Here is a 16807-nt window from a genome sequence, read left to right as displayed (position 1 = left end):
TGTTTTGATTATTCATCATACAAACCTTATAAACAACAGCAGATTTTAAGTCCATCTTTAAAGAAAGATGCTATAATCTGACAGTTCCCGCGGACTTTATTGATGGTGTCATTTGACTATTCTTTAAAATTTAATTTGTACAAACGCTTTGATTAAGGAATTGTTTTTGTGATTCAAAAGACACAAAGAACACTACAAGATGATGCCAGCGTTTGTGTCTGCGAGTGGTCACGGCGTCAGCCTCTCATCCAAAATATATAGGTTTGAACCCAACCAGAGTGATTCTGCAAGTCGTCAGCGTTATTCACAATCGATCTAAAAGAATAAGTTTACACTAGAGTTTATCGATAGTTCTTAGTTAAGGAAGGGGAATAACTCAACTAATATGAAAGTCAGAGTTTATGGCCATTAATAAACATGCACAAAATTAAAGTTAGGGGAGCTAAGTGAGTTTGAAACAGTGATCGTCAATTATTATCAGTATACGATAACTGTTAGAGTGGGTTTTGATCACATGATCGCCATTGCTAAAATCCTGCACGGAGGAAATAAATAAACACCTTCCCCTCAATCCCTTGCACATCGTGGTTTCTTGATTTTACTAACAATATTTAAACTAATGTAATCGTTATTCAATTTTAAAATTGATTATTAATTTCTGCTACATTGCTTATGTTCATTTGCGGCCCTTTTTCAACCCCCTTAGGCAAACAAATTGTGTTTAATTGATATTATCATATGTTTTGATATAATATCAATTTATAAAATAAATGACATTTACACTCAATAGTGTTACGTTTCGCACAATAAACTCTGGAACCCTGGTATTTACATGAATTATGAAACTAGGACTTGAGGGGTTAAGATAACAGGCTCATAATCATAAAGGAAACATGTGTGTTCCTCAAACGATGCTTAAATTAAAACCGAGGTAAAACATAGTTCGTACCTACGAGGACACCACCGACTATGACACCAATGTTTCCACAATAAATGAATCGATTTTTGGTTTTGTCAGTGAAACTGAGGAGATCAAACTAACAACACCGACAGCAAAGAAGTAAAACTATACACATTGTTTTGTTCTGAGTACTATTTCGATTTTGAGCAACTCGAGGTTTTCCCTTTAATCCATTACATTGGTGTTTATGCCTAAACCTATGGTATAGCTTTTTAAAGTATTATACTCATTCATTAAAAGGCTGTGAGATTGTGTTAATGAACCTTGATTGGATAAAAAAGAGCATAGCAACAAGCATGCGAAAAACACAAGGAATGAGATGGGTTTTTTTGATTTGCTAGGGCATTTTAAATGAGGCAGAGCCATATGGCCAGTTGCTCAAACTGTTTTGTATCCGATATATGTTAACACAACACTAACTAACTGTAAAATTACAATGGTCTAGAAACAAACCCTTTAAATCGTAGATACTCATTAAAGGGCCTGCCCCATTGCAAAAATGTATAGGGAAAGGCCAAAATATGATCGTCTCAAAAGTTCATGTTGCTTGCTGAATATTGAACCAAAAACTACATACAAATGTTTTGTATTAAACAATTGTGGTTTTACTCCTTTACACGACTTAAAACTTGCACAATAAAAGGCCCTAGGGAAAGGCTGATTAACCGACTAAGTTTGAAATGTTCTAAATGTATGCAAAAAATGAACTGATTAGAGTGAGTGAGGTGATTAAATGCTTTGTGTAAGCCAACAAAAGAAAAAATAAACTGCATATGACAGTCTGTACGAAGTAGGCAATGGTAAATGGCAGAGCAAACAAATAATGGTATGCAAACAGGTCTGTAAAACTGTACTGAAAACACCATTTTGACGAACTTTATTATCACGAAATGCTCGTTGCAAACATAAACAACACACTATTCCTAAATAGTTTCTTGTTTGTTGAATAACAAATTAAAGACAAGAAACCGCACAAGTTTATATAGCATGTTACGTAACTGCATGTATAATAGTCCTCTTTATAACTATACACACAGGACGTTTACTTAAAGAAAACACCATTATGTATGGAATTGTCTAGATGTGTTCGTATATTTGCGGTTTAAAATATATCAACTTTCTTGAATTATATCAGATCATTCTGAGGCTTAAAACCTCCTTACAGCATTGAATGTGCGAGAAATGCATGAGTGAGTGCCAGAAAACGTTCAACTTTTCAAGGTCATGTATCGGCTTTCAGAGTCATTGAGTTTCTAGACGAATTCAGCCGTTGAAATTCGATGAATACCCGAAATTGTTTAGCCTTTCGATGTCGATGAGTGTCCGAAAATGCCTACTAAATTCAATGCGTACATGAAGCTGTTCCGCATTCAAGTGTCCAAAGTGTACCGCCTTTCAAATTGAATTAGTGTCCGAAATTGTTTCACCTTTCAAGGTCGATGAATGCCCTTATTAGTTTGGCATTTCTAATGAATGCCAGAGAGAGAATGTACCGCCTATCAAACTCATTGAGTGCCCGTAATAGTTTGGCATTTCTAATGGATGTCAGAGAATGTACCGCCTATCAAACTCATTGAGTGTCCGTAATAGTTTGGCATTTCTAATAAATGTCAGAGAATGTACCGCTTATCAAACTCATTGAGTGCCCGTAATAGTTTGGCATTTCTTATGAATGTCAGAGAATGTACCGTCTATTAAACTCATTGAGTGTCCGTAATAGTTTGGCATTTCCAATGAATGTCCAGAGAATGTACAGCCTATCAAAGGCAGTGAGTGTCCGTAATAGTTTGGCATTTCTAATGAATGTCAGAGAATATACCGCCTTTTAATCTCACTGAGTGTCCAAAATAGTTTGGCATTTCTAATGAATGTCAGAGAATGTACCGCTTATCAAACTCATGAGGTGCCCATAGTTGTTTGGCATTTCTAATGGAGGTCATAGAATATACCGCCTATCAAACTCATTGAGTGCCCATAATAGTTTGGCATTTCTTATGATTGTCATAGAATGTACTGCCTATCAAACTCATTGAGTGCCCGTAATAGTATGGCATTTCTAATGAATGTCAGAAAATGTACCGCTTATCAAACTCATTGAGTGTCCGTAATAGTTCAAACGACGACTGGTATCCGAACATATCCTGCTAACGTCAATAAAGCATGTCGTTTTGCATCAATCATGTATATAATAAACCGGGAATTTAATTGTTAAAAGTATAATATCTCATAATATATAAATGAATTTTTAATGAGCGATAACTTGCTACTCAATTGTTAAATCCTTTCAAATGAACTGATCAAACTTCCTGATATGCAGGAACGATCAACGAAAAACGGCGATCATATCTACGGGTAATTTAGCATTCGCTCTTTGAACAGATAAAACAAAAGAGTTAACCATTCGATAAACTGATTGTATGGATATTTCATGTCAAATTTGATAATGATTGACGTCGAACCATTTCAGCGCGAGTAACAAAAAGGTAATCAATTTAACATTCTCCGTTTCAAAACCTGGGATCCTAATAGTTTAATAGGAAATTCACTGTCGTAATCTACGAAAACAAAAGCCATGTAAGTGCATCGTTAGTTTCTCCGGCACATTTAAAAGAAATGGAGAATCGCAGGATTATGTTATAACCATTTCGTTTATGTAATGACTAAAGCCAGTAGTATATACATACCATTTGGAAAAAATGCCATATAATTATTTGCATATTTAAAAAAAAAACCTTTGAATTCATCTAAAACATAGTTTACTTCTTCCAATATTTACACTGTTTCTGGCCAAAAGAAGGAGGGAGGGGGACATTCTGTTGGAGTCTAAAAAGCGATGTTAAAACATTAAAGTAGAGCGACCTGATGTTTCTGATTATTTTGGCGTATTCACCATTGATTCATGCTCCTACAATACTCTTCCTTTTCGTGTTTGTTGGGTTGTTGATTTAATAAACATAGTTTTAATCGCAGTAGCCTAAACCTCTACACAGATCACTCGATAACCCCACTTAACTATGTTTACATAAACTATACTATGGATAAAAGCAAATATAATTTCTAGCTTCTATAATGTTGCCATTGAAGATACACATTCACATGCTATTTAGATAAGTGTTAATTTTTCAGATGACAACCACGTGTAATGGTATTTTTGTGTACAATACGGATATATCAATAAAAACTGGTATTTACTTAAGGAACGAATTGCGGGGTTGATGTCATTATCGGGGTATGAACGCAATTGGGTTGGTCAATGTGTGTGGAGTCCAGAAGGACTCCACGCGTACTTTGACCAACCCAATTGCGTTCATATCCCCGATAATGACATCTACCCCGCAATTCATTCCTTATATTTACACCACTAGTTCATTATTTCATTCAAGAATTGTTAAAGAAATACTTCATTTTATTTAAGAAAACCTTTCAGTAATCCGTTCTTACCCATTCTGTAAATAGAACGACCCGACTATAACCGGAAACATTTTTTTCAAATGACGTCACAATAACGCGGGAAAAGATCAACCACTTGAAATCACTTTAAAACGTAAAATTGAAACACTTCTGGTATCGATATTTTTAAAATGTAATAAACTAACACTTTTAAAATTGTTGATCTATATTTTACGGGATCTGCAGGCACAATACAACCAATAACAAGATCAATAGCTTTCATTTATATTGTTATGCAATGAATTACGATCCGAACATATCCGAAGATGTTGCGTTCATCGATTGATGAACGCAATTGCCGAAATGCAGTTCATTTAAGGAATGGAAGTTTAGGTGTAAATATTTTCAGTTGTCTGTCGTTGTGTATTTCTGTATCGACTACGTTCAATATGTAATTCATGTGATACACATTGCTGTCCTAACTTAAGACAGATTATATCTAAAAGTTGAGTCTATTACATAGTTCAGCTATTTGACTCGATGAAATCTATGTTTAAGTATTCATTACGTTTCATACAATGGAACAAGGAACACTCCTTATCAAATATGCAAATACATATACTCAAATCTACTTGACAATCCTTCAAATGAATTGAAAAGCTCTCAATAAGATAAATCTATGCATGATACGGGTCAAATCAAGTTTCAGTACGTTCTCGTTATCTGAACAGATATCAAAACACAATGCAGAACGCTTTAAAAGACATAAAACCAAAATGGCCCCAAAATCGACGATTTCATTCAACGAGTCTAGAATTATTAATACAAACTATTATGAGGTCGATAATACATCATTTTACTTGATTGAAAATTATTTTGTCTCTGTCTCACCTGAGTCTAACAGTTTAAAAATAGCGCATAATTGTTTCACAATACTGACGCTATTTTTAAAATTGCTGGGGTTTACGTGGTGGACAAACCCAATAAAATTCAAATTGGAAAAATATGCAAAAACTGCGAAAGATACATGTGTCGTTCTCATGTGATACATAAGTAAGTAAAATTCGTTGTACACAACGATAACAATTAAATATAAGTTTTTGACAATGTTTTTGTTTCTTGCAATTATATCATCTGGTGTCTTGTCCATTTAAGACAGCAAACATAACATATTTATTTACACATATATATAGTCAATGGAAAATGTTTTGGTAACCACCCTTGTACGGTCAGTGCAGATGAAGTAAAACAATGATTATAACATGTAAAAAGATAAGAGCCCAGTAGCGTTAAATGTAGCCAATATCATGAGTTGAAGCACCAGGGCGAAGGCTTCAGATGCAAGGCCGCTAACCATACATGTAGCTGCTAAGAACCAGGACCAAAGAACAATAAACACCAAATAATATGCATACTGCTAGAAGAAACACACATTACACTATTATCAATATGTTGTTATTGGTGACTATTAATTATTCATGATTTAACAGATATTTTGTATAACAGATTAATATACACTTTGACATCATTCATATCTTCATATCACATATTAAAATGTTTATTTTTTTAACAAGACTCATCCTTAAACTTCTTTAACATGCCTATTTTTTATATATAGTATGTATGCACTGTGCTGTTTGTGGAGTTCTTCCATGTTTCTTTTTTGTGATTTGTTTTTTGATATTTTTGTGTGTTCTATGTCTTTTGAGTTTACCCAGTGCCATTAAACCAGGTTTATGTTTAAACTTTTTGCTTCTACGCTTGTTTCAATAGTTTTTCACATAAGTATTTCTATTTTTCCTAAATAATTTTCCACACCCTATTTATATATCGTTTACACAAGAGCTTGTGCTTATTTTGTATTTATTGTTTATCGTGTTTGAACTATTGAACCTATATCTAATCAATCTAGTCCTTAGTTCTGTTTCTTAGCATATTAACATTCATTTTCGCAAGAAAACATATTTATATCGTCTAAACGTCCATCATACGCATTTTTTCTGGTAAATGAGTGATTTAATTCCTATGGAGAAGAAAGTTATAAGCTATGCCTTCGTTCCAATCCAAGTATAGACAACTAAAATGTTTGCATATGTATGTGTAGTTTGTTTGTATATGTTGAATATAATATGTTTATATCAAGAATGATCCTTACTGTTTTCAAGTTAAAATGTTATGTTGCACAGTATGATACAAGTAAATAACTCTCATAACATCATAAACGACACCGCGATAATAAAATAGCGTCAGTGTCTATTTCTGATATGCACCTAGTATAACAATCATGACGTAATGTAATAAATGAGTTAATGATACCAAATGTGTGCCATACATGGACAATGTATGTTATAATATTACTGTTTAAAAATTATTTGAAAAAACTATATGACTAAATAAAGTATTGAATTACCTTTTCATGTAATAACCTTTTTAACTGCACTGCATCTCTCAAGACAACTCTACATTATCGAAATGGGGATGCGAGTTTGGTGCATGGCTTATTGCTCAAGGACAAACGCACAAAGAAATCATGCAATTAGCAAATCTGTCCTTAGCGCTGAGAGTAGTACTTTTGCTAATATATCTTGATGCCAGATTTTGCAAATCTCTGTCCATTCCATTTGTGCACACTTCCTACGATTTGATGAGTTTTTCTTAAAAATCATTCGCAAATCAATAGAAACTTCAGTTGAAAGGGAGATGTAAATCGTTGCACAAGAGGAATTTTCAATACTATTTTTGTTGTATAATATCTGTTTTTTATTATTTTGAATATGTATCAATGGGGTTTGTTAATATATATATGTGCTCAATTGTTAAGACACTTGAGTTACATAAACATTGTTTGAAAAACTCTGTGAATAACTAAAGCACAAGATGACCTTATCATGTAATATCCCTTTCAACAAGAATATGCATAATGCAATGACATATCTTGAGACAGTTGGTGTATTGATCAAGGACAAAAGCACACAAAAATCATGTAATAAGCAAATTTTCTTTAAAATCATTTGTAAATCAATAAATCGTTGTGCAAGAGGATTTTTCATTACTTTATTTGTTTTATCATATCTGTTTGTTTTTTTTTTGAATATGTTTATATGGGGTTTGTTCATTATAATTTATATTTGCTCAATTATTAAGAGAGTTGAAAGCTGATTTGACTCACTCTCGAGTCCGTTTCATGGTCAGAAACAAGAACTATGTCGTTTTTGAGAGTTCATGAGAGAAAGTATCCCTGGTTGGGCTTAAACCCACAACGTCTAGGGAGAAAGGCGGAAACCTAGCCCAATAGACCACTCTAAAAGTGTTTATATGATAAGGTCTGTTTTATCATTTATCAAATGAACGAGCCTTTATTTTTTCCTCTTTTTTTTCGCAGCATTAAAATGTAATTTACTTACTCAAATCGTGAGTAAAACATTTTTTTTCCTTATCAAAACAGTCAAATATACCAGACACCTTAAACTACATAGAATTAATCTGTAGATTAATACAAAATAACAAAGGTAGGAATTGTAGGCTTGTTATTGGCAGCAAATATCGAACATTTCAATTTCAACGGAGGTGTATAGTAGATTATTCTGGATGGTAGTCAATGCCTCCGTCCCAGGTAGTTGTCATATTCCAGAAAACTGTCATGGAAACGTTCACTCGAAAGACGTCATGTAACTCAATTTATACAAGTAGTCATCGATTGAAGACATATACTTGTGCGGTCAAATAACTTTTAAAATATTTCAATGGTTTTCACGAACTCTATTTCTAATATGACTGAGTCATCAACTAGGAATCCCACGTAGTTTAGTCCTCGCTTTGCTTCTACAATCTTTTCAATTCACAAATACCAGATAGCTGGTCTATTCTATTCTGCTCTATTTAGTTATATTTGTTTCAGAGGTTCAACATAACCACAAAAGGTACTTTATCTGACGTTAAAGCGATAAGCCTATACGACTCTATAAAATAGAGAACAATATGAATAGATATATGTATAATTTTAAACAGACGCATTTCTTTTCGAGGCTATAATACCTTGTACATGTAATTTCTCAAAGGGAGGCAACGGCAAATGCACGAATGTACATGTTTAAACACACATGATTGATACTCTTTTTGTACTTGGCATAAAAAACACAAAGCGACAAAAATGAAAAAAGAATGTTTTTTTTTTTTTTAAATAAAAACTGTTCATAAACTGTATGCATTATTACCAATACAATAATTTATATCTTAGGCACAGCTTGAAAAAAACCCATTTCTATTCTTAGCTCATGGGTAGTCCAATTTTGTCATATAGCAGGGTGTGTTAAAGACAACACCTTCATACTGGGATCCTCACATTACTATTAATAAAGCTTGACAGACTAAACTACAATTAAACAGAAAGAAAGAAGCTACTATAAAAGTTCTGATATTTGCCACTGAACACATTAGTTCAGTAATATAAAAGAAAGTATTTGGACAACTCTAATACCAGGACAGTCATAATTCAATTACCGGCAAAATCGTTAGGAATAACGTATCGGAAAAACGAAAAGTGATTTGTTACCGTATTAATCATTTTGGTAACAGGTCAGTAATAAGCTTAATTCATTCTTAATTCACAGATAGAATGTAATCAGAAGTAAAAAGGATATTTATAAATCATCTGAAAGATATATCAAGCGAAATAACACCTCATGGAAAACGATTATTTTTTTTAATCAATATGATTTCAACATTTGATGAACGTGAAAATACTACATGACTTCTTATAGTAATTCCATCAATTTCACTGCAGGTACCACACAGTTGAGTTAGTGAATACCGCTATTGAGATGCTTCGAGCTGAACTTTTGTAAGTAAAATCTAGTGGTTATATGTGTTTTCTAAAAGTAAAATCCTACTTTTTACTCTGTTCTGTTAATGCTCAAATATCAAAAGCACGATTTTCAACGTATTTTAAGCTAAATTAGATTTGATTTACACCTGATGTACTATCCATTGAAAGCTTAACTAATTTAAAGTTGTACAGTACAACACCAATATTTGCATACAGTGTAAAAAACGGTCATTTTGTGTAAACTGATTCAAGTCAAATAATTCGATTTGAGAAATATGACGATCGATTGAAATAGAAAATCAATAAATTCAGGAATGTTTGAATCGCCCAGTGTTGACGCTTTCAATGACTAGATATTGCCGTCGTAGTTCAATATGCTAAGTAGTACGCTGATGTTAATGGTAAGAGTTATCCCCCTGTGTTTATCTGAAGCGCTAAAGTAATTGATCAATGTGAAAATACAAATGATAAAGCTACTAGTGGGCAACCAGTCCCTAGTATTACCTAGGTATATGTAAGCTTCTGAATTTGCCACCTGATATGGAATGAAAGCACTAACAATGATAAGAATACGAACAAATTAACAATGCACATTTACAGTCTTTTCTTTACACATGTATTGCCTACCTTTAAAACTACTATTATTTCCGCCTAGGTAATCCAGTGACATGTAGCTACAAATTGAAATAATAACTGGGTTCCCTTTGAATTTTCACAACCACAAAAACCTTCCAGTATCACGTTGGAATTATATTTAAGCGTGCACTATTCGTATCAGGTTAAAACTATTTAACTGAAACATTTCCATTAAAACCTAGCATAAAACTATAAATATATTTAAACAATGTATCACCTTGAACAAGTCATCAATAAATCCCACATACCATTAGTGTAAACATGATAAAAGACACTTGAGTTACAGGCGTTTGAATGTAAATATGGAGAAACTAGATACAATCTTGGAATATATGATACCCGATACATACTTCAAAACAAAATCAGTTTTGTGTTTTTGAAAACCCTATTGTGAGACAGACTTTGAAATACAAAGCGATCATTTAGCATGAATTGTTGTATGATTAATGAGTTGATTTATATTTCAGGATTCTTGTAGTATGCGTTGGAACGGTAAACAGTGCGACAGGTGAGAATTTAAATTATTATTTTAAAGTTAAGCAATCGCGAAATAACGTGAAAAATGACTGAAAATTATTTAAAATTGTATAAAACGTTGTTTTGTTTTAAATTTACTGTGTCCTATATATATATATATATATCAATTGCTAATGTAAATATGATAAAACTGTCAAAATGATGTTAATTCTCTTTTTTAAGTTTGTGGTATAAGACAAATAGATACAAATCAAGAAATATGCTGCGGACAAAAACCTCATGGAAGGTTTAAAGATGGACACGAGTTAGGATGCTTAAAAGGTGAGGCGTAATAGTATTGCTTTCAAATTATAGCCACACCATTTTGTTTTGTATTGCTTATCGGTGTTGTTGTTGTTGTAGTTGTTGTTCTTGATTTTGTTGTTGTTTTGATGATGATGATGATGATGATGATAATCATGATGATGATGATGATGATGATGATGATGATAATCATGATGATAGTGGTAGTATTGTTGGTGGTGGTGTTGGTGTTGGTGTTGGTGATGATGATGATGATGATGATGATGATGATGATGATGATGATGATGATGATGATGATGATGATGATGATGATGATGATGATGATGATGATGATGATGATGATGATGTTGTTGATGATAATGGTGATGATGATAATAATGATGGTGGTGGTGGTGGTGGTGGTGGTGGTGATGATGATGATGATGATGATGATGATGATGATGATGATGATGATGATGATGATGATGATATTAAAACTGGTATGTAAATTCGAAGTATAACCTGATGTATACTAGGAATAATTTTGTTTTTCACAGACATTGTTTTTGACCAAACTGTTATGGTTGCTTGTGGAAATCGACTGGAAAACAGAACAATTGTGGAAAGGGAATTCCCAAACGACTTCATCTGCTGTTTTGGCCAGTTTCATGCAAAGGAAAATTATGACCGTAAGAATTTCACCGTGTGTCACTTAAGATAATTTGTAACCGTTCAGTGCTGCACTTTGAATGATCGAACTAAATGCTTATTGTTCGCAACAAGAATAAGAACGCGAATCCATACGTCAACCAATAGCACATACGTACAATGTTATACCGGCATTGAAAAGCATTGATTACCTTTCATTTAATGACAAGGTTACCAGGCAATAAAATAGCATCATCAACCGTGTTTACATAAAACAAATGTAGAACTAAATTATATTTTTTATTTAAAAACACAAAAAAGACTTATCGGACAAATTGCGATCAAATGTTTTAAAAAAGGAATGTTAATTACATAGACATACGTGCTTACTAAGGAATTTGTCATTTTTTTAAATTAATAGGATGCTGCCATGGTGAACAGGAACGAGTGTACACGCATAGACTCCAAGCGTGTTGCAGTGGTGTTGTGGTTGATCGCAAGGTTGGAACAGCTCAAGTGTGCCACGGAACGACACTGATAGATAGAAATGCGAGACGACCTAGATTACTTCAATGCACAGGACAAAACGGACGAAAAGCAGATTATGACCCAAGCAGCTATGTATGCTGCAAACAAACCGGTAAGTGCTTATTCCTAGCAAATCTCTGTTCCTCAAACCTCTTAAAGGCATTCGTCAAAAAAGAAAAAAAAATATATATTTATACCGATGTTTGATGATGCGTGTGTGGCATTTCAGTTTATTTCGTGATGTTTTATGTCTCTCATTTAGAGTTTGTTAGGTCTTAACTAAATTCCCTTAACAGGGTCTTTGTAGTCACTTCTTTTTATCACGTATCATACAATTGTTGAAACATGAAAAAAGCAATTTCGGACATACAGCAAAACCTAAACAAATTGCAGTATCTTACAGTTTTTTGTTAGGAATTAAACAATACCTTCGTATTGGCTATTTCAGGTTTGATATTAGAAAAAACAGGACCAGGGCCATATTTTTGTCACGATGATGGCGTATTTAATTCATATCAAATGCAACTGTTACGTCTAGATAATGGCACTGATGTTGTTGTCCAGAAAGGCATTACAATGTGTGGGAACGGTAAGCATTATAAAACGCAGGGCTTAGAAAGTTGTTCTCTGTCTGAAAGCCAAATGTTTGGCAGGAGGGGGAGCCATTTTGGACGTGCATCCCCTCTTCCCTGCACGTGAAAAGGAATGCGCGGAGAACTGGATGATAAGGGTGATTAGATGATACAACCACTAGAAAGCATTCTGTTTGAAATAGAACATTTTGGTATATTATATTCAACCCCTACTCCGCTATTAACAGGAAAGAAATAGTTGAGGGGGAGGAATTGGGAATTGATCCGTTTTAAATTAAAACCCAAGTTATCGTTTTGTTCTATTCACCATAACGTTACAATAATGTACATTTCTGAAGATATGTGATAAACGGTGTTATGTTAATGATTAAAAGAAACTCAATATTTTTCCTCAGCTGGTTGGGCCAAACAAGTGACATAGTCAATTAATTTTGGCAAGAATCTTTCATGTTGTTTCTTTAATATAGGATACGCTTTCGAATAAAAGAAATATTATAATTATATTGTTTTAATGGAACCATTTTATCAACGAGGGTTACGTGAGATCAATCTATCGAATCTTCTATTCTTGGATGTAATGAAAAATAAGTAGTTCGGCTAATGAGCACACTAAGCTTATTTAAATTTTGAAACGTAAACTTAAACCTGCACTCAATTATATATTGTTTTACGATAAATAATATGGTGGATGCAAAGTGCAATTTTTATTTTAAAAAGTATGCGGTCAGACCTTAATACAATCACATATACATATTCAGTCGAATTATCATCTTGCCCCCTTATCTCAAAACTACTTAAGTTTCTTATAATGGGATTAAGCTAAGCACACTACTTTTGTTTTTCTATAATATGCGTTATATTTACTTCCTTAAGAGTTTTTAGATGTTATGAAGTAAATTTCTTTATGATAATCACAATGAACCATTTTTCATTTATCAAAATCAATTTTAAGTATCTATTTTGGCTAATTGAAGTATGATTATTAAGCCTGTTGAGCTTAAGAAGTTTCGAGAAACTAGGGCCTGATTACACATCATTTGTACATGTTAAATTTCACATGTCTCGATAAATATCTCGCACATATTCGTCAATGGTCCTTTACATAACAGTTTTCAATATTAAGCATACTACCTGATTTCAGCTTTTATCAGAACATCAAGTCCATTTAGTGACATCTACTGCTGTGACGGTGTTGTTCATCAATTAGAAAAGAGCGACTGGAATACAATGGAATGTTGTGGGACAAAGATATATAACTACACAATACAATCATGCTGCAACAAAGTTATTCTCAAAAGTGATAAGGGCTGCTGCAATGGACGTAAGAATTGAACATAGCTTTTATATTTTCAGCTTATATCAACGTTGTTAATATTAATAAAGTGTAAATGATATATATACATTCACTTGTGCATAGGGCCAACGTTTAATCTAGTCGGGTTTAAAAATGCACTCTTACTCCAAAATAGGATTTACAGCAAGGAATACAAATGTGGTATAATCCCAAAAAGGATGAATAAATTTCAAAAACAACTGCTGTTATAAAGGATACAGAGTTTAATTTGAAATAAAATGTGCAGTGAACACAGTAATCTTCCTAATGAGACCATTGTAGATCACAGTAAATCTTTTAGAACTCACCAATCATTTAATATATTTGAGTGTTAAGCTATTAAATACATGGTTACCATCGTATTATAAGCTAGAAATATTTTCCAAAAATGCATTACATAGTAAGTAGTTAAAGGTTTATCACTCAAAATCAATGTTTGTTATACATGTGCATGTATTGATTTTGAATAAGAGCGTCACTTTAAGTGTTTTTGTATTTACAAAAATGTAATGAGAACTACAGGGACAAGCTTGATAGTCGAAAAATCAAATATTTAACGTAGATATTCCGGAGTAACATTCATCGGTCGTGTTAGCGGAACAAAACACACTAACATGCCTACTTAAACAAATATTTAATATAATTGCATAAATAAATTGAATGCTTTCAGATACACCTTATATTCTGATGGCTGAAGACTGTTGTGAAAATAAGGTCATCGACAGAGCCGAGGAATTGTGCTGCAGAAACAACATTGTGACGAAGACACATCCTTCTCACTACGGGTGTTGCAAGAAAGACCATGGATGGACAACCTACAACGAACTAGATCCTCATGATGTAAGTGAATACTTTTGATCGAAGCTTGAAGTAAAAATAAAAACTCTTACTTCATAATTTAGTCGCATTACCGTTGGTGGAACTGATCTGGGTCAAGGATCAAATGACCTACTGGATGTACATGTAATGGAAACAAGAGTTAAGCCTACATGGAGCAGCGAATGTATAATTAGACGTTTGTAGAGACACAATATTCAAAACATTAGTATTGTCTTATTGAGAGACACACAAAATAATACATTGAACGAACGGTATCAACAAACGCTTTGGGGGCAGCTTTACAATAAACCTAACATTTATGCATTCCTATTTATATTTATACATGTTCAATCAACTTAACATATTTTTTTTGCTTTCAATCTAGGAGTGTCTTTTGACACATCTTAGACGTATATTGCACACCAATCCGACAAGACCAGAAACAAGGTTGGGTGGGAATAACAACAAAGCAGGTGAAACTACAGAGAGACGTCCATTAGAAGAATGCCCGTTTACAGAATGTTACGATAGACAACAGAAACAACGTTCGACTTGCAGAAAACTATTTGGTATGATTGTTTATAATATATTTTATCACAGCGTCCTTGCTTGGCTAATCAGAATAGCAATGTTTTGTAGATATTTATCAATCATTTAAAAGTAAGTGTGTGAAAAATATTTAAATGTGTTTATTTATTTCTTGCAGAGCTGGACATGTATCTTGACGACGTAATTACTACCGTTGATGGGTCAAATCTTTATGTAACACTTATCCAGCCGGATACATTAGTCAACAAGAAAATCGCACTATCTATACCATACATATGCCCATGTCTCGAAAGTGGCCATGTTTACACGTTATTTACCAGCAGGGGATGGGTTCGAAAATTGACAGCAGTTGAAAATGTTGAGTCTTCAAACTATCTAACAATAAACAAAAAGGATTTTGTAGTTAAAAGAGGAAGTGGGGCGGACTCATTTACATGTACAATAAGGCGAAAGCATTCCGATTTCTACAATTCATGGAGAGGGTCACCAGTTCTTTATAAGATATAAATATTTATTTTTTATTGCATAATGTCATCCAAAAATATTACTTTTGATTAAAATCTCTGTACACTGAACACAGAATAGGGCATGTTTTGCATAGGGCATGTTTTGGCATTGCATAAAGCGTATTTTGTATAATTTCACCGAATTCAGTATTTAATTGTATGGATAATCAAATAACAATAAAATGTATTTTTATACTTGCTATTATTATTTGTCTATATAATGCATAAAATTCAATTTATAAATGATCAAGAATTATTATGCCCCCCTTCGAAGAAGAGGGGTATATTGTTTTGCATAGGCATGTCGGTATGTCGGTCGGTCGGTCGGTCCGTCGGTAGACCAAAGCTTGTCCGAGTGATAACTCAACAATTCATAGACGTATGGTCTTCAAACTTCACATGAAGGTTGGGCCTGACTAGTAGATGACCCCTATTGATTTTGGGGGTCATCGGGTCAAAGGTCAAGGTCATAGTGACCTTTAATGGTAAAATAATTTTAAAGCTTGTCCGAGTGATAACTCAACAATGTCTGCACCCATGGCCCTCAAACTTGACATGGAGTTTGGGCCTGACCAGTAGATGACCTGTATTGTTTTTGGGCGTCATCAGACCAAAGGTCAAGGTCACAGTGACCTTGAATGGTAAAAGGTTGTCCAAGTGATAACGTGACAATGCCTGCACCCATGGCCTTCAAAACTGACTTGGAGGTTGGGCCTGACCAGTAGATGACCCCTATTGTTTTGGGGGGTCATTGGGCCAAAGGTCAAGGTCACAGTGACCTTGAATGGTAAAAGGTTGTCCAATGGATAACTCAACAATGCCTGCACCCATAGCCCTCAAACTTGACTTGGAGAATTGGCCTGACCAGGAGATGACCCCTATGGTTTTGGGGGGTCATCTGGTCAAAGGTCAAGGTCACAGTGACCTGGAAAGGTAAAAGGTTGTCCGAGTGATAACTCGACAATGCCTGCACCCATGGCCCTCAAACTTGACTTGGAGGTTGGGCCTGGCCAGAAGATGGTCCCTATTGATTTAAGGGGTCATTAGGCCAAAGGTCAAGGTCACAGTGACCTGGAATGGTAAAAGGTTATCCGAGTGATAACTTGACAATGGCTGCACCCAAGGCCCTCAAACTAGATTTGTAGGTTGAGCCCGGCCAGAAGATTGTCCCTATTAATTTGAGGGGTCATTGGGCCAAAGGTCAAGGTCACAGTGACCTTGAATGATAAAATTTTGTCCAAGTGATAACTCAACAATGCC

At 34.0% G+C, this 16807-nt stretch overlaps 1 protein-coding gene across 2 annotated transcripts; it reads left to right on the top strand.

Moving 5' to 3' along the window:
* The first annotated feature begins 3408 nt into the window (after positions 1-3408).
* LOC128245370 (uncharacterized) lies at positions 3409-15742 on the top strand. Of its 2 annotated transcripts, none has more exons than XM_052963505.1 (11): positions 3409-3444; positions 9135-9191; positions 10280-10320; positions 10512-10610; positions 11129-11260; positions 11641-11859; positions 12196-12336; positions 13482-13661; positions 14344-14513; positions 14878-15061; positions 15199-15742. In XM_052963505.1, exons 2-11 carry the CDS (start codon positions 9172-9174, stop codon positions 15546-15548), a joined length of 1536 nt encoding a protein of 511 aa, XP_052819465.1. In that variant the 5' UTR covers positions 3409-3444; positions 9135-9171; the 3' UTR covers positions 15549-15742. The 2 variants fall into 2 exon arrangements, with proteins under 2 accessions (XP_052819465.1, XP_052819464.1); XM_052963504.1 differs by lacking the exon at positions 3409-3444 and adding an exon at positions 8763-8926.
* Positions 15743-16807: the final 1065 nt, after the last annotated feature.

This window comes from Mya arenaria, chromosome 9 (assembly GCF_026914265.1).
Source record: "Mya arenaria isolate MELC-2E11 chromosome 9, ASM2691426v1".
NCBI lineage: Eukaryota > Metazoa > Mollusca > Bivalvia > Myida > Myidae > Mya > Mya arenaria.
The sequence above is the reverse complement of the archived record's forward strand: the minus strand, read 5'-3'. Positions and strand labels throughout refer to the sequence as shown.

Bases quoted from the DNA above. Each gene is read 5' to 3' on its own strand.
- LOC128245370 (XM_052963505.1), top strand. From the start codon at position 9,172: ATGCTTCGAGCTGAACTTTT. The intron at 10,321-10,511 runs GTGAGAATTTAA...CTCTTTTTTAAG, and splicing joins AACGGTAAACAGTGCGACAG to TTTGTGGTATAAGACAAATA. The intron at 14,514-14,877 runs GTAAGTGAATAC...CTTTCAATCTAG, and splicing joins ACGAACTAGATCCTCATGAT to GAGTGTCTTTTGACACATCT.